We start from the raw sequence: 17,962 nt of genomic DNA, 5'->3' as shown, positions 1-17,962 counted from the left end.
AGTGATCAGAGAGGACCTGTGAGTGCCCGGTCCCTCCCTCCTGTCCTGGCTGCCAAAGGGACGGACCTGGGAACTGAGGTCATAGCGTCATATCTGTCGGCTTCATCCACGTAGTCCCCAGCCATCACAGGAGAGAGCAGGTGTACTAGACTGTTTTTCCCGAGTCTCACATGCTTTTCCACCTGCATGTAGGGAAACCAGAAAGCACAGGTATGTTTAAAGCACGGGTAAAGTTAAAGTCACCTGTGGCCCCACCAACCGGTGCCAATAATTCTTTTCACTTGGGGACATAGTTTTCCAAAGTTTCTTCTATGTTAAATATATGGATTCTTTTACCAAAAATTGGATTATATGTGTTTAGTTTTCAGCTGTTTATTTTAAATTCAGCAGTATATGAATGTGTGGATATCCAACCTGAGCCTTCCAATTCACTAATGTTGGACATTTAGCATCTTTCTGAATTGTTTTATATTTCAGGTAATGCTGTGGTGGATATCCTTGTAGGTCAATCTTTGTATTCCTTTAAAATATATTCCCTGAGCCCTAGCCAGTTTGGCTCAGTGGTTAGAGTGTTGGCCTGCGAACCAGAGAGTCACGGGTTCGGTTCCTGCTAAGGGCACGTACTTCAGTTGCAGTTTGTGCCCGGCTCCAGCTGGGGTTGTGTGGGTGACAGCCACTTGATGTGTCTCTCTCACATCAATGTTTCTCTCTCTCTCCTATCTGAAGATAAATGCAAAAAATGTCCTTGGGTGAGGATAAAAAGTATATAGATATATATAGAGAGATAGATATATTTTTCCCTGAATATATATGTATATTCCCTGAAAGAGTAATTACTGGTTCATGCCCTAGATGGTGTGCTCAGTGGCTAGAGCATCAGCCTATGCACCAAAGGATTCCCAGTCAAGGGCATGTACCTGGGTTGCAGGTTTAATTTAATCTCTGGCCCTGGTTGGGGGGTATGCAAGAGGCAACCAATCAACATGTCTCTCTCACATCGATGTTTCTCTGACCCCCCCTCTACTCTCTCTAAAAATCAATGGGGGAAAAAAGAGTAGTTACTAGTTCAAGGGATAAGTGGTTTTTAAGGATTGTGATACAGCTTCCCAGTCGGCCTCCAGAAAAATTTTGGGGTGAGGGAGGATACCCTTATCGGTCTGCCCATCACTGTCAGTTCTTCGGGACTTTACCTTTCCCCTCTCCGCTAGGGTCCCTTTGGTTGGCATCATTATCTTAACCTTTAAAGATCTGAAGATGATAATACTCTTTTGTACACTTTGTGGCTCTGCTTCGTGGAAATAACTCGGTTACCTTCTCTTTCTTAAGAGTACTGCAAACCCACTGAGATAACTCAACAATAAAAGGATAACCAAAAACTGCCCATGTCTTTGGGTAGTAAGAAATGTGCTTCTAAATCACATGTGGCTTCCAGAAGAACTCTGTTGAAAATTAGAGCATGTTTTCAATGGAATGATAATGAAAATGCTACATAAAACTCGTGGGTTGCTACCCAAACATAACTGAGGGAAATGTGCACTTTTAGGAAGAAATACTGAAAATGAATGACCTAGTAAGGATCCAGCTCGAGAAGTTAGCAAATGAATGAGTGAGTGAGTGAAATCCTTGACGTCGGCAGCGTCCACGCACCTTTGTACATCCTCTCATCTCCAAAACAGTGCTCAACGAACGAGTGCGACTTGCTGAACACCAAATTGGACTCGTTAAATCGTAAAGGTCACGATACTGAACACGTGGTATTTTCAGATGGTCAGGGTTGAGTGTTTCCCATCTGTCTGATCTGCCAAAAGAATCCATTCAGGCTCATTTGTCATTTAACTTCTGGGGGCAGTGGATTCTGGCCTGGGGAATCTCACCTAAAGAGTGGTGGTTTTAAGTGGGTTAGTAGCGATTACCACAGAGTCCGATGCGTTTTCACTATCTCTGGACATCCAGAGAAGTCTTTTGTGTTTATTCTACTAAAAATATTTTGGAGCTAAAGGTTAAATGTAAGTGACTTTGTACTGTTTCATAAACCATTGCTTTTGATCACCAGAAGCCAAGGACAGGGCACCTTTCTGTTGGAGTTCAGGAAAGTTCTGCACGTGTAAGGGACAGAGGATTGGGCTCTGGGGATCAATTTCACTCAAGGAAAAAGAAGTGACTTTAATTTCATGAATGGTCTCCTGGATTGATTCTGCTACAAGTTTAACTCTCATTAAATATTAATGCTCAGTTCTTAGTGTACAGCCTTTCGTATCGTACAGCTCGAACGAACACTAACCTGTTCTATATTTTATAACCGAATCACAGGGCTTTTTCAGGAGAAGTCAGCAAAGCAACGCCACCTACTCCTGTCCTCGTCAGAAGAACTGTTTGATCGATCGGACCAGTAGAAACCGCTGCCAGCACTGTCGATTACAGAAATGCCTTGCCGTGGGGATGTCTCGAGATGGTGAGCACTCACAGCTCCAGTTGTCGGGCAGCATGAGGTTATGAAAGTGCCTTCTGACAACCAGACCCAGATCTGCCCAAATACGCCCTCCCTCGAGGCCCTGGCGGTTTTGTGGGTTTCACACCAGTCACTGCCTCCTCCATAATCCATCAGAGTCAGCTGACTGGCTGATGGGAGATGCATGGAAGGTGTGGTCAGAACACCTTTGGATCTTTTATGTTTAAGCTGTTACAAGTGGATGAATTGATTGAAGGTTAGTGTCACCCGAGGGCCTTAGGAAGTGTACCTCCTGCAGGCATTTCCCCGAAGGAGACAGTCGTCACCTGCTCTCCGCTAAGTGAGCTTATTGGCGGTGGGGTTGAAGTAGCTTTTATGCTAACTGGGTATTTTGAATCACATGCCAAAGTCAAATATTTGTACATGCAGAATGTGTGAAAATAGTGCAAAATGTGGCTCAATGACAAATGTTCTTTTCATTAAAAGAAGCTATTTTAGGAAAATAGAGACCATCTACCATTCAATTGCAGAACATTTCAAGGTCTTCCTGGAAAAGTAGCCTAAGTGCACTGAATAATCAACACCAGATTTCAAGACAGTTATTCTTCTGGAAGGGAACTGGGCAGAAAGTAGAGTGGGTGTGTTTGAAGGACCTTTCCGCATACACTGGCTGGTTCTCTTAATGATCCCTTTGAAGGAAACAGCTCTCCCGATAGAGTTTCAGCTTGTGGAAAAGTACGTCAGGGTGCTGGGCAGGCATTCTGCAAGCCTGGCTTCCCCATCATCAGATGTTCTTGGGCCTGTGGGCCCGCCCAGGCACGAGTAGTGATACCTCCACAGGGGGCCTCTTAGAATATGTAGAAACAGAAGTAGAGTGTTTGCCCTCAGAACCTGCACGTCACAGGACTACGCCGTATTCTCAGAAACTCCTGTGACACGCAGCCCTGCAGATTCCGTCCTCCGGTGGCACTAAACCCACAAGGTGGGGTTCATCTGTCATGAACTTTTAAGTTAAAATCACAAAGTGTGTGTGCATTTTCTCAGTAGTTGGGCTTTTCATTTCGCCTACAGGGTGGAGTGATTACTGTTGTTAATATTCAGGCAAATGTTAATACCCAATTCAGAGTCCCAGCAGAACAACCTTCACTTGTGGGTGTTATTCCCCCTGGGTGTCCTAGAACACAGATTCTTCCAAAAACAATCAGGTGCCTGCAGGATGCCTTCTGGAGACTTCCGGGTGGCGGAGACAGCGGCACAGGGTTGTGGTGGGCTTGGCGTGAATGTGGGGGCTTATCCAGATTTAGGCCTGAAATTCTGAGCCCGCATCAGCTAAGATGCTGTCTGAGGAGCCCCAGCCACATTGTTCCTTCAGGCCTGGAACCCGGAAATCGACCGGTATCGCGCTCACTTGTTCCCTCTCTGCAGAAGGACAGTATGTCGTCCTTGGCGGGAAAGAGTCCACTCCATTCCATCCACCTGCTTTCTTCCCATAGACTCACATAACTATGATGGTCAAATGGGTGAATTCATCTGCCCCATCAGGTATAAATTTAACCATAATCAGTTAGGACAACGTAGTCCCTCCAGCTGAGGCTTTATCCAAATATACAGGTCGGGCTGAAGAATAAGTGGGTTAGTGGGAGAGTTGAAACCAGGAAATAATAGGGTTTTTTCCCTCAAATATATGGGTGTTTTAGAAATCATTTGGGACTCTGAATGAACTGGAAAGTTACCCCAGTCATTGCTCCACTTTAAATGCGGGACATCACAAGGAGTGTTAACACAGATTCTTCCAGTGGGGAGGAATCTTACACAGGGTTTCCTTTCCACAATTCCGAGACTCTTTTTACCTGAGGCAAAATAAGAACAGGAGAAAGTGTTTAAAGATGGATCCAGTCACTTTTCGGGGCCACCATGCCTCGGCGCAGGGCCGGGCTCCTCAGGTAGACTCAGAGATGTCATTCAGGGAATTGCAAAGGCCTCTTCCAGTCTGTTTCCATCTCTCAGTGAATCCCCAGATTCAGCTGTTTGATAGAAAAGACTCCTATTCGAGTGCACAGAATAGCGGAGCGAATGAAAAGGAGGTTTGACTGCGTGCGCCTCGATGTACCTCTGAGTCTGCATTGGTCTGAATGCTGCAGAGAGAGAGATGGCCCCTCAGTCACGTGCCAGGGGCCCATGAGCACAGGGTCCTATGACCACAGGAACCCAGGTGGTCATTGCCCCAAGTCCCTTCTGCCTGCCCGTCCTTAGCTCCTCTGGGATGTGTCTTTGCTGTTGTGGGTGTGGGTGGAACTGTTTCCACCCCTGGATCACGTCCTTATTTTGTGGTTCTGTGGTTTGTGACTGAGATTGTCTGAGACTTCAAAGGAACCCCTAGAGCACGCTGGAGAGGAGAGTGAAGAAAAGCATATGGCACATGGTGTGGTTTGGCTTTTTTCTTCCAGCTGTAAAGTTTGGCCGAATGTCGAAAAAGCAGAGAGACAGCCTGTATGCAGAAGTGCAGAAACACCGCATGCAGCAGCAGCAGCGAGACCACCAGCAGCAGCCCGGGGAGGCCGAGCCGCTCACCCCCACCTACAACATCTCGGCCAACGGGCTGACGGAACTGCACGACGACCTCAGCAGCTACATCGACGGGCACACTCCCGAGGGGAGCAAGGCAGACTCTGCCGTCAGCAGCTTCTACCTGGACATACAGCCTTCCCCGGACCAGTCAGGTCTTGATATCAATGGAATCAAACCAGAACCAATATGTGACTACACACCAGCATCAGGCTTCTTTCCCTACTGTTCTTTCACCAACGGAGAGACTTCCCCAACTGTGTCCATGGCAGAATTAGGTAATGGCCTCCGCGTTTCTATTGCGACGCGCTGCGTGTGTCCTGGGAAGTAAACGGGGTGTGGATGACTTTCCTCCAATGAGTTACGTTATTCAAATGAGGCAGCTAGAAGGGAAATTCGCCTTTGCCATTCGGACCACCTCACAATTCCACCACCTCGTTACCCCACAGCTTCTGGCTGTTTCCCACCGTCTGTGCAGACAGACATCGACCTCTCGGCCTCAGAGACGGGTCAACACCAACACAAAGCGTCTCACAATTCCACAGAAGACTGGGCAGCTCAGGGAATGGTCCCAGTAACTTTGTTAGTTATTTGCTTAGTTGTAGTCCAGGTATTGCTGTATACCTAATGTCATAAAAATAGCAGTCCACAAACAACCTGGTCCATAGACATTTTTTTTTTTTTGACCAGTGCAGAGTCTTAACATTTGGAATCGGTAGCCAAAATTTAAAACCTGGTCGATTCCACACACACAAAAAATCAGATTGTCAGCTTCTTGTAGGAGGGGAGAAGTGATCTAGGTATAAGGGAACCGGCCACAACTCAGTGGCACCCGTTAGGCGCGAACCCCTTTGGGTGGGCCCGGGTGGGCCCGCCCCCACCACCACCACCACCCCACCTCCCCCGTCCGTGTCACTGCCCAGCCTTTGCAGGCATCTAAGTTTTGCAACCCTGGTGTATTCTATAAGTATTAAAGGGAATTTGGCTCCTTTATATGCCAGTGTGTTTTAGTGATGGATGTTGGTGACAAAATTGATGTATTTGATAGAAGACTTGCCGTACCAAAAGACAAAACCAAAAACTGCCAATTCCTCATTCCCGCGACATTTTTGCCTCTTGGGTGATGTGCCCGAGAAATGTTGAGAACGCAGGCAATGGAAAACTTTCCGTTTCAAGGAAGTTGTGTTGGCATCCTCTGTTACATGTCATCAGTCTTTCTGCACAACCCTGATGTCAGAGGCACTTTGATAAGAACCTTTGCAGTTTTAGAATTTGATCTGTTCCTCCCCATGACTCCTGGCACAAGGTTATAATCCTTTGGGATATTTCAATTAGTGCCGTGGAGATACTCAGTTAATACGAGGAGAGAATGAAGACCTCAGAGGGACAGCACCAGCAGGTTCTGACTTCAGCACAGAAATTCTCAGTTCACAGAAAAAAAAAAGGCGGTTGTGTTCTTTAGATGGTTTCTCCACCTCTGTACTCCATAAAACATTTTTTAAGTGAAATTTATATTTCCAGTAAAATCCTTCTCCAAATAGAACAAATTGAATGTTCTTTACGGTTTTTGCACAAGCGCCTCTTTATGGGTCTAAATTTAAATCCTCAAGAGCAGGGACATTTTAAGCCTGGTCTTTAACCACTGGGCAGCATTGAAGGTGTATCACAGCTCTTTTGATTAACAGAGAAACCTCTGAACTAGAAGCCAAGCTGAGCAGAGGTAGGTTTGATTTTATTTTTCTTGAACTAGAACAAAAACCTTCCATTTTTGTCATGAAATCTTGGTTGGCTGAGCCTGAAGCGGAACTGTAATGAAAAGTGAAATTTTCAGAAATGAATAAGGATTTGATTGAAAGCTGACATGCTATCATGGAAAATGACCTGGCTCGCTTTACCTTAGGTCTGCTTCCACCTTATCTTAGTGAATCTCTCCTGTTTGCTTATCAACCCTGAAATAAATCCACGGGGCTCCACCAGAGTGTTGTCTGGGAACATGGCACTTTGGCTAACCGTGTGTCAGAACCGAGTGGGGCCAGAAGGGGCTAAGCCGATTCCCCAGCTTCCTCCTCGGCCTGTCACCCCCCAGGGTGGTCTGGGAGCCGTGTGCCCTCGTGCTTTCTCCATGTTCTTCTAAATTAGGGAATTCTTACCTGTGTGTGGCATTTTCCAGGATGAATGAAATTAACTTGTCGCTAGGATTAGAACCAAACCCAAAACTTAAACGAGAATTTATCTGAAAATGATATAACTGATTTGAAGAGCCAAGAGCGGCATAAAAATGGCCGAAGACTTTGCTGTTCCTTCTTCAAAGCTGTATTTCCTTTGGGGCTGAAGTCCTGCTATCTCTTTAACTAAGATTCTTGACTTCATTTCGGACTAAACTTCGTCATCACGTTTTACACAAATGAAAACAATTATTCAATTGGAAAACAAATTGAAAATTAACATATCAGAAGCCCATTTCTATCTTTCAATAATAGTGTCCACATCCATTACTTTTAGTGGGAGTACATCTGCATTCATGGCTAGGAAATGTTGCCCTTGATGGGCAATTAGTACCTGAATGATATATTCCACATAAGTGATCTAGGTTCATTAAAACACACACACACACACACACACACACACACACACCCCTAACTTCACTTATTACTGTAATCAATAATTAAAGCCTGTGCAAGAGAGACAGTGACATGCTAGACAGAGCATGAGACAAGAAGTCAGCTTATATGGGTTGTCCTGGCTTTGCAATAAGTTGTGCAACCCTTCCTCCTAAGGTTATTACAAAGATAAAGTAAGATATATATTCTGAATATATATTTGTGGATAGCACACAGGAAACGCTACATAAGTGTTAACTAATATTATCACCATCAATGTTGTTATCTGTAAACTGAAGAGAGTTTGGACCAGATGATGTCTAAAGTTCCTTCCACTGAGAAAAATCTGTGGATAACTCAGAAGTCAGGATTTTCCATCTGAAGCATGTAGTACACCTTGGCTGTACTGATGAAGCAATCCTGATTGAGAAAGTAAACTGATTTGCCCATCACAAAGTGAGTTATCCTCTGAACTCAGCAGAAATCAGGTCTCCTAACTCTTAGTTCCCAAGTATTTCACTATTCCAGGCTGTTTCTCTGAGAGACCACACTAACTTGTTGACTCTTACTCAGTCTGACCATGTTTGCCCTTGTTGAAATGGAGATTTAAAAACAGCAAAGTGTCTAAGATCTTACATTTCCCAAATCAACCTGTGAGTTGGGACTCAACGGCCCTTGGTGAACAGTTGGCAAGAAAGCAGCCACTGCCCTCTACTGGTTAATCGCGTACATTGTATCGTTCATTATGACTTCTGAAAGCAGGACCCACACAGGCAGGGGTGAGTGGGAACGATTTTTAAGATGAAGTGAAATAATAACATGCTGAGCATAGTAGCTGGAGAGCAAAGCATAATCTTCAAGAGAAAGCTATGATCTTCCTCCTACCCTTCACCTCATAGGATCCCCCTGTTCCTCTCTGAACACGTTATCATTTTTTTTACAATATCTACAAGACTTGGTTTACATTCTAGAATCTGTGAGCACTCATTCTATAGGAGATAGTTCACTAACTTATTTACACACTTATTTTATTTTTTCTGACTTCCCATTATTTTTGGCTTCATTCGCTTTTTCACAAACATCATTGATTCTAAGACACATGATTTACTGGCTTTTCTCTCTTTCTCTCAGCTTCTCTGTGTCTTTCCTTTACATTGTTTTCTTTTGTTCATGTTTTATTTTCATGCTATTGACTCGTATTGTTTTGAGACTGTGTGTTGTGAATAGGGCCATTAAGATGTATTGTCTCAGTGTCTAAAGAGATTCTGGTTTCCAGCTTCATTGAGGTGAGCCTGCTCTGTTTTCACACACAGTCTGATTCTGTTTGACAAAAAGCAGTAACAAATTCCCAGATAAACAAATAGTCTTACTACTGTTACCAAGTTTGCATTCAGCACCTTTCTCTTAAGTGACTTTCTTAGTAAATATTCAAGACCCTGAGAGGGGGGTATGCCTTTTTGATATGGTTTCATATTCACAGAATCTTATCAATTTTCTTCTAAAACTTCATCATCCTTCCCTTCCACAACAATGATTACCAGCCTGCTTCTGGCATCTAGATTCCAGCAGCCTTGTAAGTGACGCTGCTGCCTCCCTCCTCCCTGTCCTCCAACACGCCCCTCACTAAACTGCATGTTCTGTTTCCCCAGGCACAGGGTTTAGTCCTCAGCTCCTCCTGGAGAATCTGCTGACTCCTTTCGTTACATCCAGTCCAGACTCTCAACCCTAAGATTCAAGATCCTTCAGCGTTTGGATTCTTAACTACTCGTATTTCTAGTTCGACTCTATCACTTTATCACATCTGTCTGTCTCCTATAAATGCTACGTTGGTTCTTCATCTGCCGTCCCTCAAATGTGGAACTGGCTTACCCCTCACACGACTGGCCTCCACCTACCAAATCCTCCCCATCCTTCACAGTCCGACTCAGATGCCCCCCTTCTGCCAAGAGACACCCACTAATTCCCCTAAGCCAACATTCATCTCTCTCTTCCCTGACAGCGCCTAGTATCGATTTTTTTCTCTTCTGATATGATTCTATATTTTCCTGTTTCATGCCTTGAATTGTCCTTTCAGCATGTCCATGCATGCTCACCAGATTATAAATTCCTAGAGAAACTTTTTTGGCATCTATTTCTTATAATATCTTCCAACTCCCTATACTCTAGTATAATAAGGACCTGTGTGAGGCAGCACACACTCTGTAGCCCTCCCTAAGTGCTCAACTCGTCTGGTTCTCACAGAAGCCCTGTGATACTGTCTTCCTCATTTTCTTTTAGTTTTTTCTTTCATCCTCACACGAGGACATTTTTGCATTTATCTCCAGACAGAGGGGGAGGGAGAGAGGGAGGAAGAGAGAGAGAGAAACATCTACATGAAAGGGACACATCGAGTAGTTGCCACCCACACAACCCCAACTGGGGCTGGGGACAAACTGCAACCGAGGTACATGCCCTTAGCGGGAACCGAACCCAGGACTGTCCAGTCCGTGGGCCAATGCTCTAACCGCTGAGCCAAACTGACCAGTGATCATTTTACAGATGAGGAAACCAGAGCACAGAGAGGTTAAGTAACTTAACCAAGATCACACAGCTAACAAGTAGCAGGGCTGAGGTTCAAACTCAGGCATTCTGGCTCCAGAGTCTATCTAGTAACCACTGCACTATGTACAGTGACATATAAGGCCCTCAGTGGTGCTTGTTCTGCTATTTGTGGGGAAAAAAAACTAAAGAAATGCATTGCTTTGTCATAAAGGAATACCACGTACTAATATTTCAAGAGTAATCCTTTCCTGGTCAATGTATACGGCAGGTGTGTCTTTATAAAAATGCCAAGAATGGCTGTGTCTGTCATTTCCCACACCCATCTAGGTCAATATTTCTTCATGCCCAAACACTGATGGAAAGGCATGGAAGAAGGTCAAGGTCAGGCATGTGTTTGAAGTCACCGAGACTTATTGCTATTGGCTTTGCCTGTCCTTCATCCTCATGTTCCTAAATACAGAATAGTGCCAAATGGCTCGTTTAAATGTATAAAGATAATTAAAACTGGTTAAGCATGATGCTTACTACTTGTTACTTTTTAAAGCAACTATTAAGTGGGGGAGAACACTGATTACCCAAAGAACTTGGCTTTTCATGTCGTGATCTCCTGTTTCCCCTTAGAACACCTTGCACAGAATATATCTAAATCACATCTGGAAACTTGCCAATACTTGAGAGAAGAGCTGCAGCAGATAACGTGGCAGACCTTTCTGCAGGAGGAGATTGAGAGCTATCAAAACAAGGTACACCCTGAAGAACTGTGGAAGGAACAGGGGGAGGGTTTTCATGCAGGTGATTTGCTCAAAACTACCAAGGACCAGAGAATGAATGCCTGACATCAGATAGCAGATTTCTGTTTAAAACTCTTGCTTCCAGAGCCGATTATGTACTTGAGGCATTGTCGTCTTACTGAGGTGCCAGCATGTGAATTTCAGCAATAGCAAACAGATTCTTTTGTGCCTATAACCGTACACACATCTCCTGTCATTTGTCAACAGAGGGCTAAATGAAGCAGTTTCCAGAAGCCTAAATGAATTGGGATTTGTCCCAATGCTATAATGGAAGATTGATTCAAGGTCAGGAAGTTCATGTAAAATAGTAATCTTAGCCTCGTGTCTCCAGAGGTTGAGAGGAGTTTATCGAGTGTGTACACAGAAAGGTTTGAAATCTGCAGTTGTCACTCCAGTCTGAACCTAGCTGTGTGAGGCTGACAGGTGTTGCTACTAGACTTTTTTTTTTTTAATAAAACATTCTGATCAACAAGCTACCAAAATTGGAGGGCAGGGCTGGAGAGGGGAAACTTAATTATCCATTCTCCCTTTGGGTAAAGAAAATGCCGTTTCCCCCTGATGATTATAGAAATCAGGCTTAGGAAGGACCATAGAGATTTTCTAGGCGAATGCTGCCCTTCACTTCATATAGGAGGGAACTGATATCTGTTGGCATCTGGCTGGAGAGGGCCAACATCAGGACTGGACCATGACTCCTGGCTCCTAGTTCAGTGTGTCTTCCACCCCATCATATTGGTGGAAACAGCCTTAAACTAAGATTTGGGGAACAAGGAAACAACACCACAGATCCAGGCCACCCTGTCACTACATTGGCGAGTGGGTATATAAAAAAAACTAAATAGGACGGGTTGGGGAATAGCAGCACACGTCGCTTGCCTTTGAGGTCGCGGGGAACACCAGCAGCCAGCCTTGCAAAAGGAAGCAGTAAAGCAGCAAGCAGCAGCCAGGTGGATGGGACTCAGAGTCAGAGATGCTAGGAATTGAATCCCAGCTCCGATACCTATCGGCCGGGAGAGCTCCGTGAGCATTCGTGCCCATGTATGGAAAATGGGAAAATGTTCTTGTGGAAATGAAGTGAGACAAGGATGTCATAAAGCACCTAGCTCAGCACCTAGCAGGTACCCAGTAAATGTAATTGGCTCCCTCTCCCCGCCCCCCCTTCCCCTAGTAAAATGGTGTTAAATTCCCCAAGGCAAAATAATTGCTTAAAAGAAGATCCTGCTTTGCTATTCTCCGTGGCCCAGGGTGAAAGCTACCAAATGCTCATCACATCTTCTCCCCGTCCCCTTGCCACCAAAGAGGCACAAGAGGAATTGGAGAGGAGAAAGGGCTTGGAAGCAGTCATTATATCCAGAACAACTGGCCAACTGTTTATTTTGTTAATCCTCTAGCCTTTTGAATCCATTTCCAAAGAAGGATTTCGCAGAAGAGGGACAGTTAAACGCGGTGAGCCGAGGCTGCGGGTACCCGCGTGTGCTAACGTGTCTCCTCTTTAACAGCAGCGGGAGGTGATGTGGCAGTTGTGCGCCATCAAAATCACAGAAGCTATACAGTATGTGGTGGAGTTTGCCAAACGCATCGATGGATTTATGGAACTGTGTCAAAACGATCAAATTGTGCTTCTCAAAGCAGGTATGTGCTTTGCAAGTGAATTTTGAGATCTCTTCCTAACCTGCTTTCTCCCGCCTATTAAAGAAATGCTTGGTAAGGAAGGTGTCGGGAACAGTTTCTCTCCGATGATAATAGCTCCCGTTTCTCCTAGCAGAGACTCCGTTCTTTTTAAAGGGTCTTGAGCTATTTGCAGGAAACATTCCCTCCGTTTTGCTTCTCCTCTGGGTGAAAAGATTAATTTGAAGGATGCCTGCATTCCCTCATCTTACCATGACCTCTGTTTTGTTTCGATGCTCCAGGTTCTCTGGAGGTTCCAGTAAGTTGTTAGGAAGAAGACTGGAACCTTGGAGAGGCAGCCCTGGTTTTTGTTTGTTAATTTTTTTTAATTGATGAGAGAGAGAGAGAGAAAGAGAGAGGGGGGGGGAGGTTGATTATTCCACTTAGTTATGCATGCATGCATTGGTCGATCTCGGATGTGCCCTGACTGGAATTGTACCCCGTAACCTTGGAGTATGGGGACAGCACTCTAACCAGCTGAGCTACCTGGCCAGGGCTTTTTTGTTTTCATAAATATGAATAAATGTTTGACTAGCAGCTCTGAAACGTCATACTGCAAGACAGAAGAGTGACAAAGACGTAATTTGTGAATCAGTCCTTTCTTCAGTAAAGCAGGCCTGGGCCTCAGCACAAGTGTTTAATGACACCTGTGAACTTTGCCCTTTGAGACAGAGAGCTAAGGTGACTCAGAGCCACTAGCAAAATAGTGCCCAGGGCGCTCACTCAGAAATGGGTCTCCGTGTCAGTGCCTTCGAAGCAAACTCAGCGAGGTGGACTAATCCAGACCATTCTCTGCCCAGGTTCTCTAGAGGTGGTGTTCATCAGAATGTGCCGTGCCTTCGACTCTCAGAACAACACCGTGTACTTTGATGGGAAATATGCTAGCCCCGATGTCTTCAAATCCTTAGGTAAGGGACTCTCTGGCTGTTTTGTCTTTAAATCAGAGACACAGGAGCAGATGGGAGCTGGGTGAATGCTCTTATCGGAGAAAGGGGAAACTGGTTATTTGGAAAAACAAAGAATTTTATACCTAGCTTACTTTTATAGCTAGACACTATAAAAATTTACATACCTTAGATCCTTTTGGTCTATATTACACGTACAGGTCTAAAGTTTTATTTTGTCTAGTTGGTAATCAGAGAAATTTATGTTATGTATCTTTCCAGTGTCCTTCCAGATTTTTTGTTTAATCCTCACACGAGTACATTTTTCCATTTTTTGTTCAGATAGAATGGGAGGGAGAGAGAGGGAGAGAGAGAGAAACACCGATGTGAGAGGGACACATCAATTGGTTGCCTCCTGAGAGACCCCGACCATGCCCGGGGACAAACCACAACCGAGGTACATGCCCTTGGCCGGAATCGAACTCATGACTTAGCAGTCCGCAGGCTGACTCTCTAACTGCTGAGCCAAACCGGCCAGGGCCTTCCAGATTTTAAGAACCAGATAGGCAGGGGGTATATTATTCAGATAAACTAGAGGATGTGATCTGATACATAAAATCAAGTGATGAGCTAAAAGTCTGCCTTTTCTAACTCCTCAGATAACAATCATTAGTGAGAATTAAATGTAGATATCAGAGAAATGAAGTATCACTAAGTGAAACTGACATGTACTTGATAAATAATTTATATTGGGTTTCTGTGCTTGAAATAGAATGGGGTATAGTCATTAAGAAGAATGGGACAGTATCTAAATATCTTACGTGATTTCAAAAACAGGAAAATGACATAAAGTAGGTATGTTTAAGTATAATGTAGCCCATTTCCATTTAAAATATTGGGTTGGGCAAAAGTGGGTTTACAGTCGTGACTATGCGAAACAGAGTTTATTCTTGTCATATTATTTATTAATTATTGTATTATTTTCCATACGAAAAACTGTAAACCTACTTTTGTCCCACCCTGTATATATAGAACATGCAGATCTGAAAGAATAGACACCAAACTTAACCAGTCGTTGGGGGTGAACTATTTTATAGGACTTTCACATACTATATTTTCAGTTCTGTAACAGTTGTAATGATTTTACCTCTGTAATATGTCATATGTAGTATTTTTAAGGGTGTTTTAGATGAAATAGAGTCAAACACCAAAATGAGCGAGTGTTACATTTCAGTTAGACTGTAGCTGTTGTACTGTTAAACGCTGTTGGTTAAGAGCGTGAGCTCTGAAGTCAGGCAGCCTGGGTGTTACTTCCCACCTGTTACCTTAAGTATCTGACTTTTCTCTCCAAGTCTGTTTCTTCACCTCTAACGTGCGGATAATAAAAATCATACTTCCTTCATAGGGCTGTTGTGAAATAGTAGGAAATCCAAAGAAATCTCTTAGAGCAGCACCTAACATACGAACCACTCAGCAGAAATTCACCCTTATTATTTTAAACGATGAGGAGATGATGCTGGGGGTGGTGGTGGCGATGGTGATGTTGGCTAAACAGATTTTTCTTCTAAGATTTCAAACTATGAAACTGTAGAAATGTTATCACTATCCCCTCTGATCTTTCATATTTTTCTCCTAGGATAATAACTAAAATCCTAAACTGTCTTTAATTTTGGCAGGTTGTGAAGACTTTATTAGCTTTGTGTTTGAATTTGGAAAGAGTTTATGTTCTATGCACCTGACTGAAGATGAAATTGCTTTATTTTCTGCATTTGTACTGATGTCAGCAGGTAAGATAACCACATAAAAATAAAATGATTTAAAAATTGTCCAGGTAAAGAATTTTTACAAGGTTCATAACTTTGAGAAGATTTGGGAGGCTATCAAGAGAGGCTGCCTCACTTAATAAATCTATTTTTAATTTTTTTCAAATAACAACCTCCCCCCACACATATTTATATATATCCCTTTTAAGAAGACTTCATGCCCTGGCTGGTTTGGCTCAGTGGTTAGAGCGTTAGCCCACAGACCAGAGTCCCGGCTTCAGTTCCCGCTAAGGGCATGTACCTGGGTTGCAGCTTGTCCCTGGCCTCAGTTGGGGTTGTGTGAGTGGCAGCCAGTCAGTGTGTCTCTCTCATGTTGATGTTTCTCTCTCTCTCTCCCCCCCCCCCTCCCTCCCACTCTATCTCAGGATAAATGCAAAAATGTCCTCAGGTGAGGATAAAAAAAAAGACTTCATGCCATTCTGATAAAATCTTAGGAAATGAGAATTGAGTCAAACCCCATCCACAAGTAACTGTTTCCTGATACCAAGAGAAATGCTATGGTAGAGTCGGGTTGCCCTTCTCAACACCAGCCTCCAAGATAACATGGTTTTTAAGATATCCAACTTTTTCCTGAAATCCACTTGGATGTCATCCACAAGTTTATCTGAATTTACATTCGGCCCTCGTTTATCGCAGTTAATCAGTTCCATACTCTACCACGATAAATCAATTTCCATGAAGTAGGATTCTTTTATTTATACACAGTCGTCCCTCGCAATTTCGTGCTTTGACTTTCGCGGCATCACTCTGTCGCGGTTTTCTCAAACGTAGTATAGTATATAGTATAGTACATTATTTGAAGAAGCCGCGATAAAGTGAAGCCACGAAAGTCAAAGCTCAAAGTGGCGAGGGACGACTGTAATCCATGTTTTCAACCAGCATTGCCTCTTGGAGATCATCCGTTTTGCTAATTTACTGTCTTCTACTCGGAATTCTTACCTATAAAGACTTTATCCTAAATTACAAACTTTTAAGTCATCTGGAATTCTGTTGACAATTTTAGTTGCCTTAGATTATAAAGTTAGTTTCATATTTTCCAGAAAGGCTAGCAGGACCTCTGTGAATATTTCATTCAGAAATGTTCTTCTTAGAAAGGCTTGAGGGGCCATGGCGATGCCATTACCCGTGTGCATGTATGGCCTCAGACTTCAACGGCTATCCTTTCGGAAGGGGGGACCCTCCCTTCCTGTGGGTATCAGTAACAATGGGAAGGTTTAATGCCCTTTTAAAACTGTCATAGATCAGTTTTCCACTCCCTTAGGAGTATATTTTGAAGGAAGAAGGAAACTGGCCTGTTAATCTCAAACTCTGCCTTGTGGTGTAACACTCTGGGCCTGAGTCGGGGGGACCTGGGGAGTCTGACACCATGTTGGAGGAACACTAAGGAATATCATTTTTCATGTTTAGATCGCTCATGGCTGCAGGAAAAGGTAAAAATTGAAAAACTGCAACAGAAAATTCAGCTAGCTCTTCAACACGTCCTACAAAAGAATCACCGAGAAGACGGAATACTAACAAAGGTGAGAGCCAAAGGCTTCCAGTTGGCGTAGCCTGACATATCCCTTGCCACGTATCATGCTGCCAGCGCCCTTGTAAGTCACCTGACCAGCCCCCAAAAGTGTCAGTAAGCAACAGGCTACTGAAAAGAAAGAAATATCTCCATTTCAAAAAGGTCTGTTAGACCAAAATTCAGGTTAAATTCTATTTATTATCATTGGTTATAAAGTACCTTACAATAATAGGGAAATACTGTAGTAGAATTTTTTAAGCATTAACACACTCTGGAAATCCTCTTCCTATCCCATCAAAGTTGAACACAAAAAGTTAATGTTCTGCATTGATAGAAATTAGAGAATTTTTGAATGTTGAAAGAGAAAGCTATAAAGTACTAAAACAATTAACCAGGATAACCATATATTCTAATATTAGTTCGCTTTCCATTAACCTCATCAGTCATCAACAGTAAATGACTTTTGTATTTTCTTCATCAGTTTCCCATTACCACCCTGTATTCAAAGCAAAAGGTTTCATTTTTGCTCATTATTATCTTTTGCCATAAAAGCATAATTAGGATGTCAAATTAAGATATGCTAATATTCTTCAGTGCCAAAGCCAGGAGTATGTATTCGGTCTGAGAAACATCAGCCCATTGTTAGATTATTATGTGTTTTATTGTTCAAGAGGGTGATTTGAAAGGTTTTTTTTTTTTTTTTTTTCCATTTGTTTATTTTCACTGGATAGCTAGGTTAGTTCAGGAAGGGAAACTTGGGGGTAATTGCTGCTTTGTTTTTTATTTTGCACCTGTTGAGTGAAAGATTGGGGCGAGAGTGGGAACTAGAAGGAAGATGAACCCTTGGGAGCTTTCCCCATTTCTCCATCTTCTCACCCCAACTCCTGGGTGCCATTAGGTTATTTTATTATAAAAAGTACTTAACACATGGACAAGATCTATGACCTGGTGAAAACATTTCTTAGAGAGGAATTTGAGGGGGTTGAAATAATCAATATTTTGTATTTGCATAGTGTTTTAGAGTTAAAAGCATTTTTGCAAATCATGTTATTATTTTCAACTGGTAAATGTTTGTCAACGCTGGGACTTTCTCCAGGCCTTCTGACTTTTCTTTATTTCTTTACTCAGGGA

General features: G+C 43.3%; 1 protein-coding gene across 1 annotated transcript in view; it reads left to right on the top strand.

Moving 5' to 3' along the window:
* Positions 1-17,962, top strand: part of RORA (RAR related orphan receptor A) — a 100,993-nt gene that overhangs the window by 73,536 nt on the left and 9,495 nt on the right. Inside the window, exons 3-9 of the mRNA XM_036252348.1 lie at positions 2,311-2,452; positions 4,897-5,292; positions 10,777-10,898; positions 12,446-12,578; positions 13,415-13,522; positions 15,175-15,285; positions 16,729-16,841. Of these exons, the coding sequence (XP_036108241.1) occupies positions 2,311-2,452; positions 4,897-5,292; positions 10,777-10,898; positions 12,446-12,578; positions 13,415-13,522; positions 15,175-15,285; positions 16,729-16,841 (1,125 nt within the window). The remainder of the gene's footprint in view (positions 1-2,310; positions 2,453-4,896; positions 5,293-10,776; positions 10,899-12,445; positions 12,579-13,414; positions 13,523-15,174; positions 15,286-16,728; positions 16,842-17,962) is intronic.

The sequence above is a fragment of the Molossus molossus genome, unplaced genomic scaffold, assembly GCF_014108415.1.
Source record: "Molossus molossus isolate mMolMol1 unplaced genomic scaffold, mMolMol1.p scaffold_m16_p_1, whole genome shotgun sequence".
NCBI classification, from domain to species: domain Eukaryota; kingdom Metazoa; phylum Chordata; class Mammalia; order Chiroptera; family Molossidae; genus Molossus; species Molossus molossus.
The sequence above is the reverse complement of the archived record's forward strand: the minus strand, read 5'-3'. Positions and strand labels throughout refer to the sequence as shown.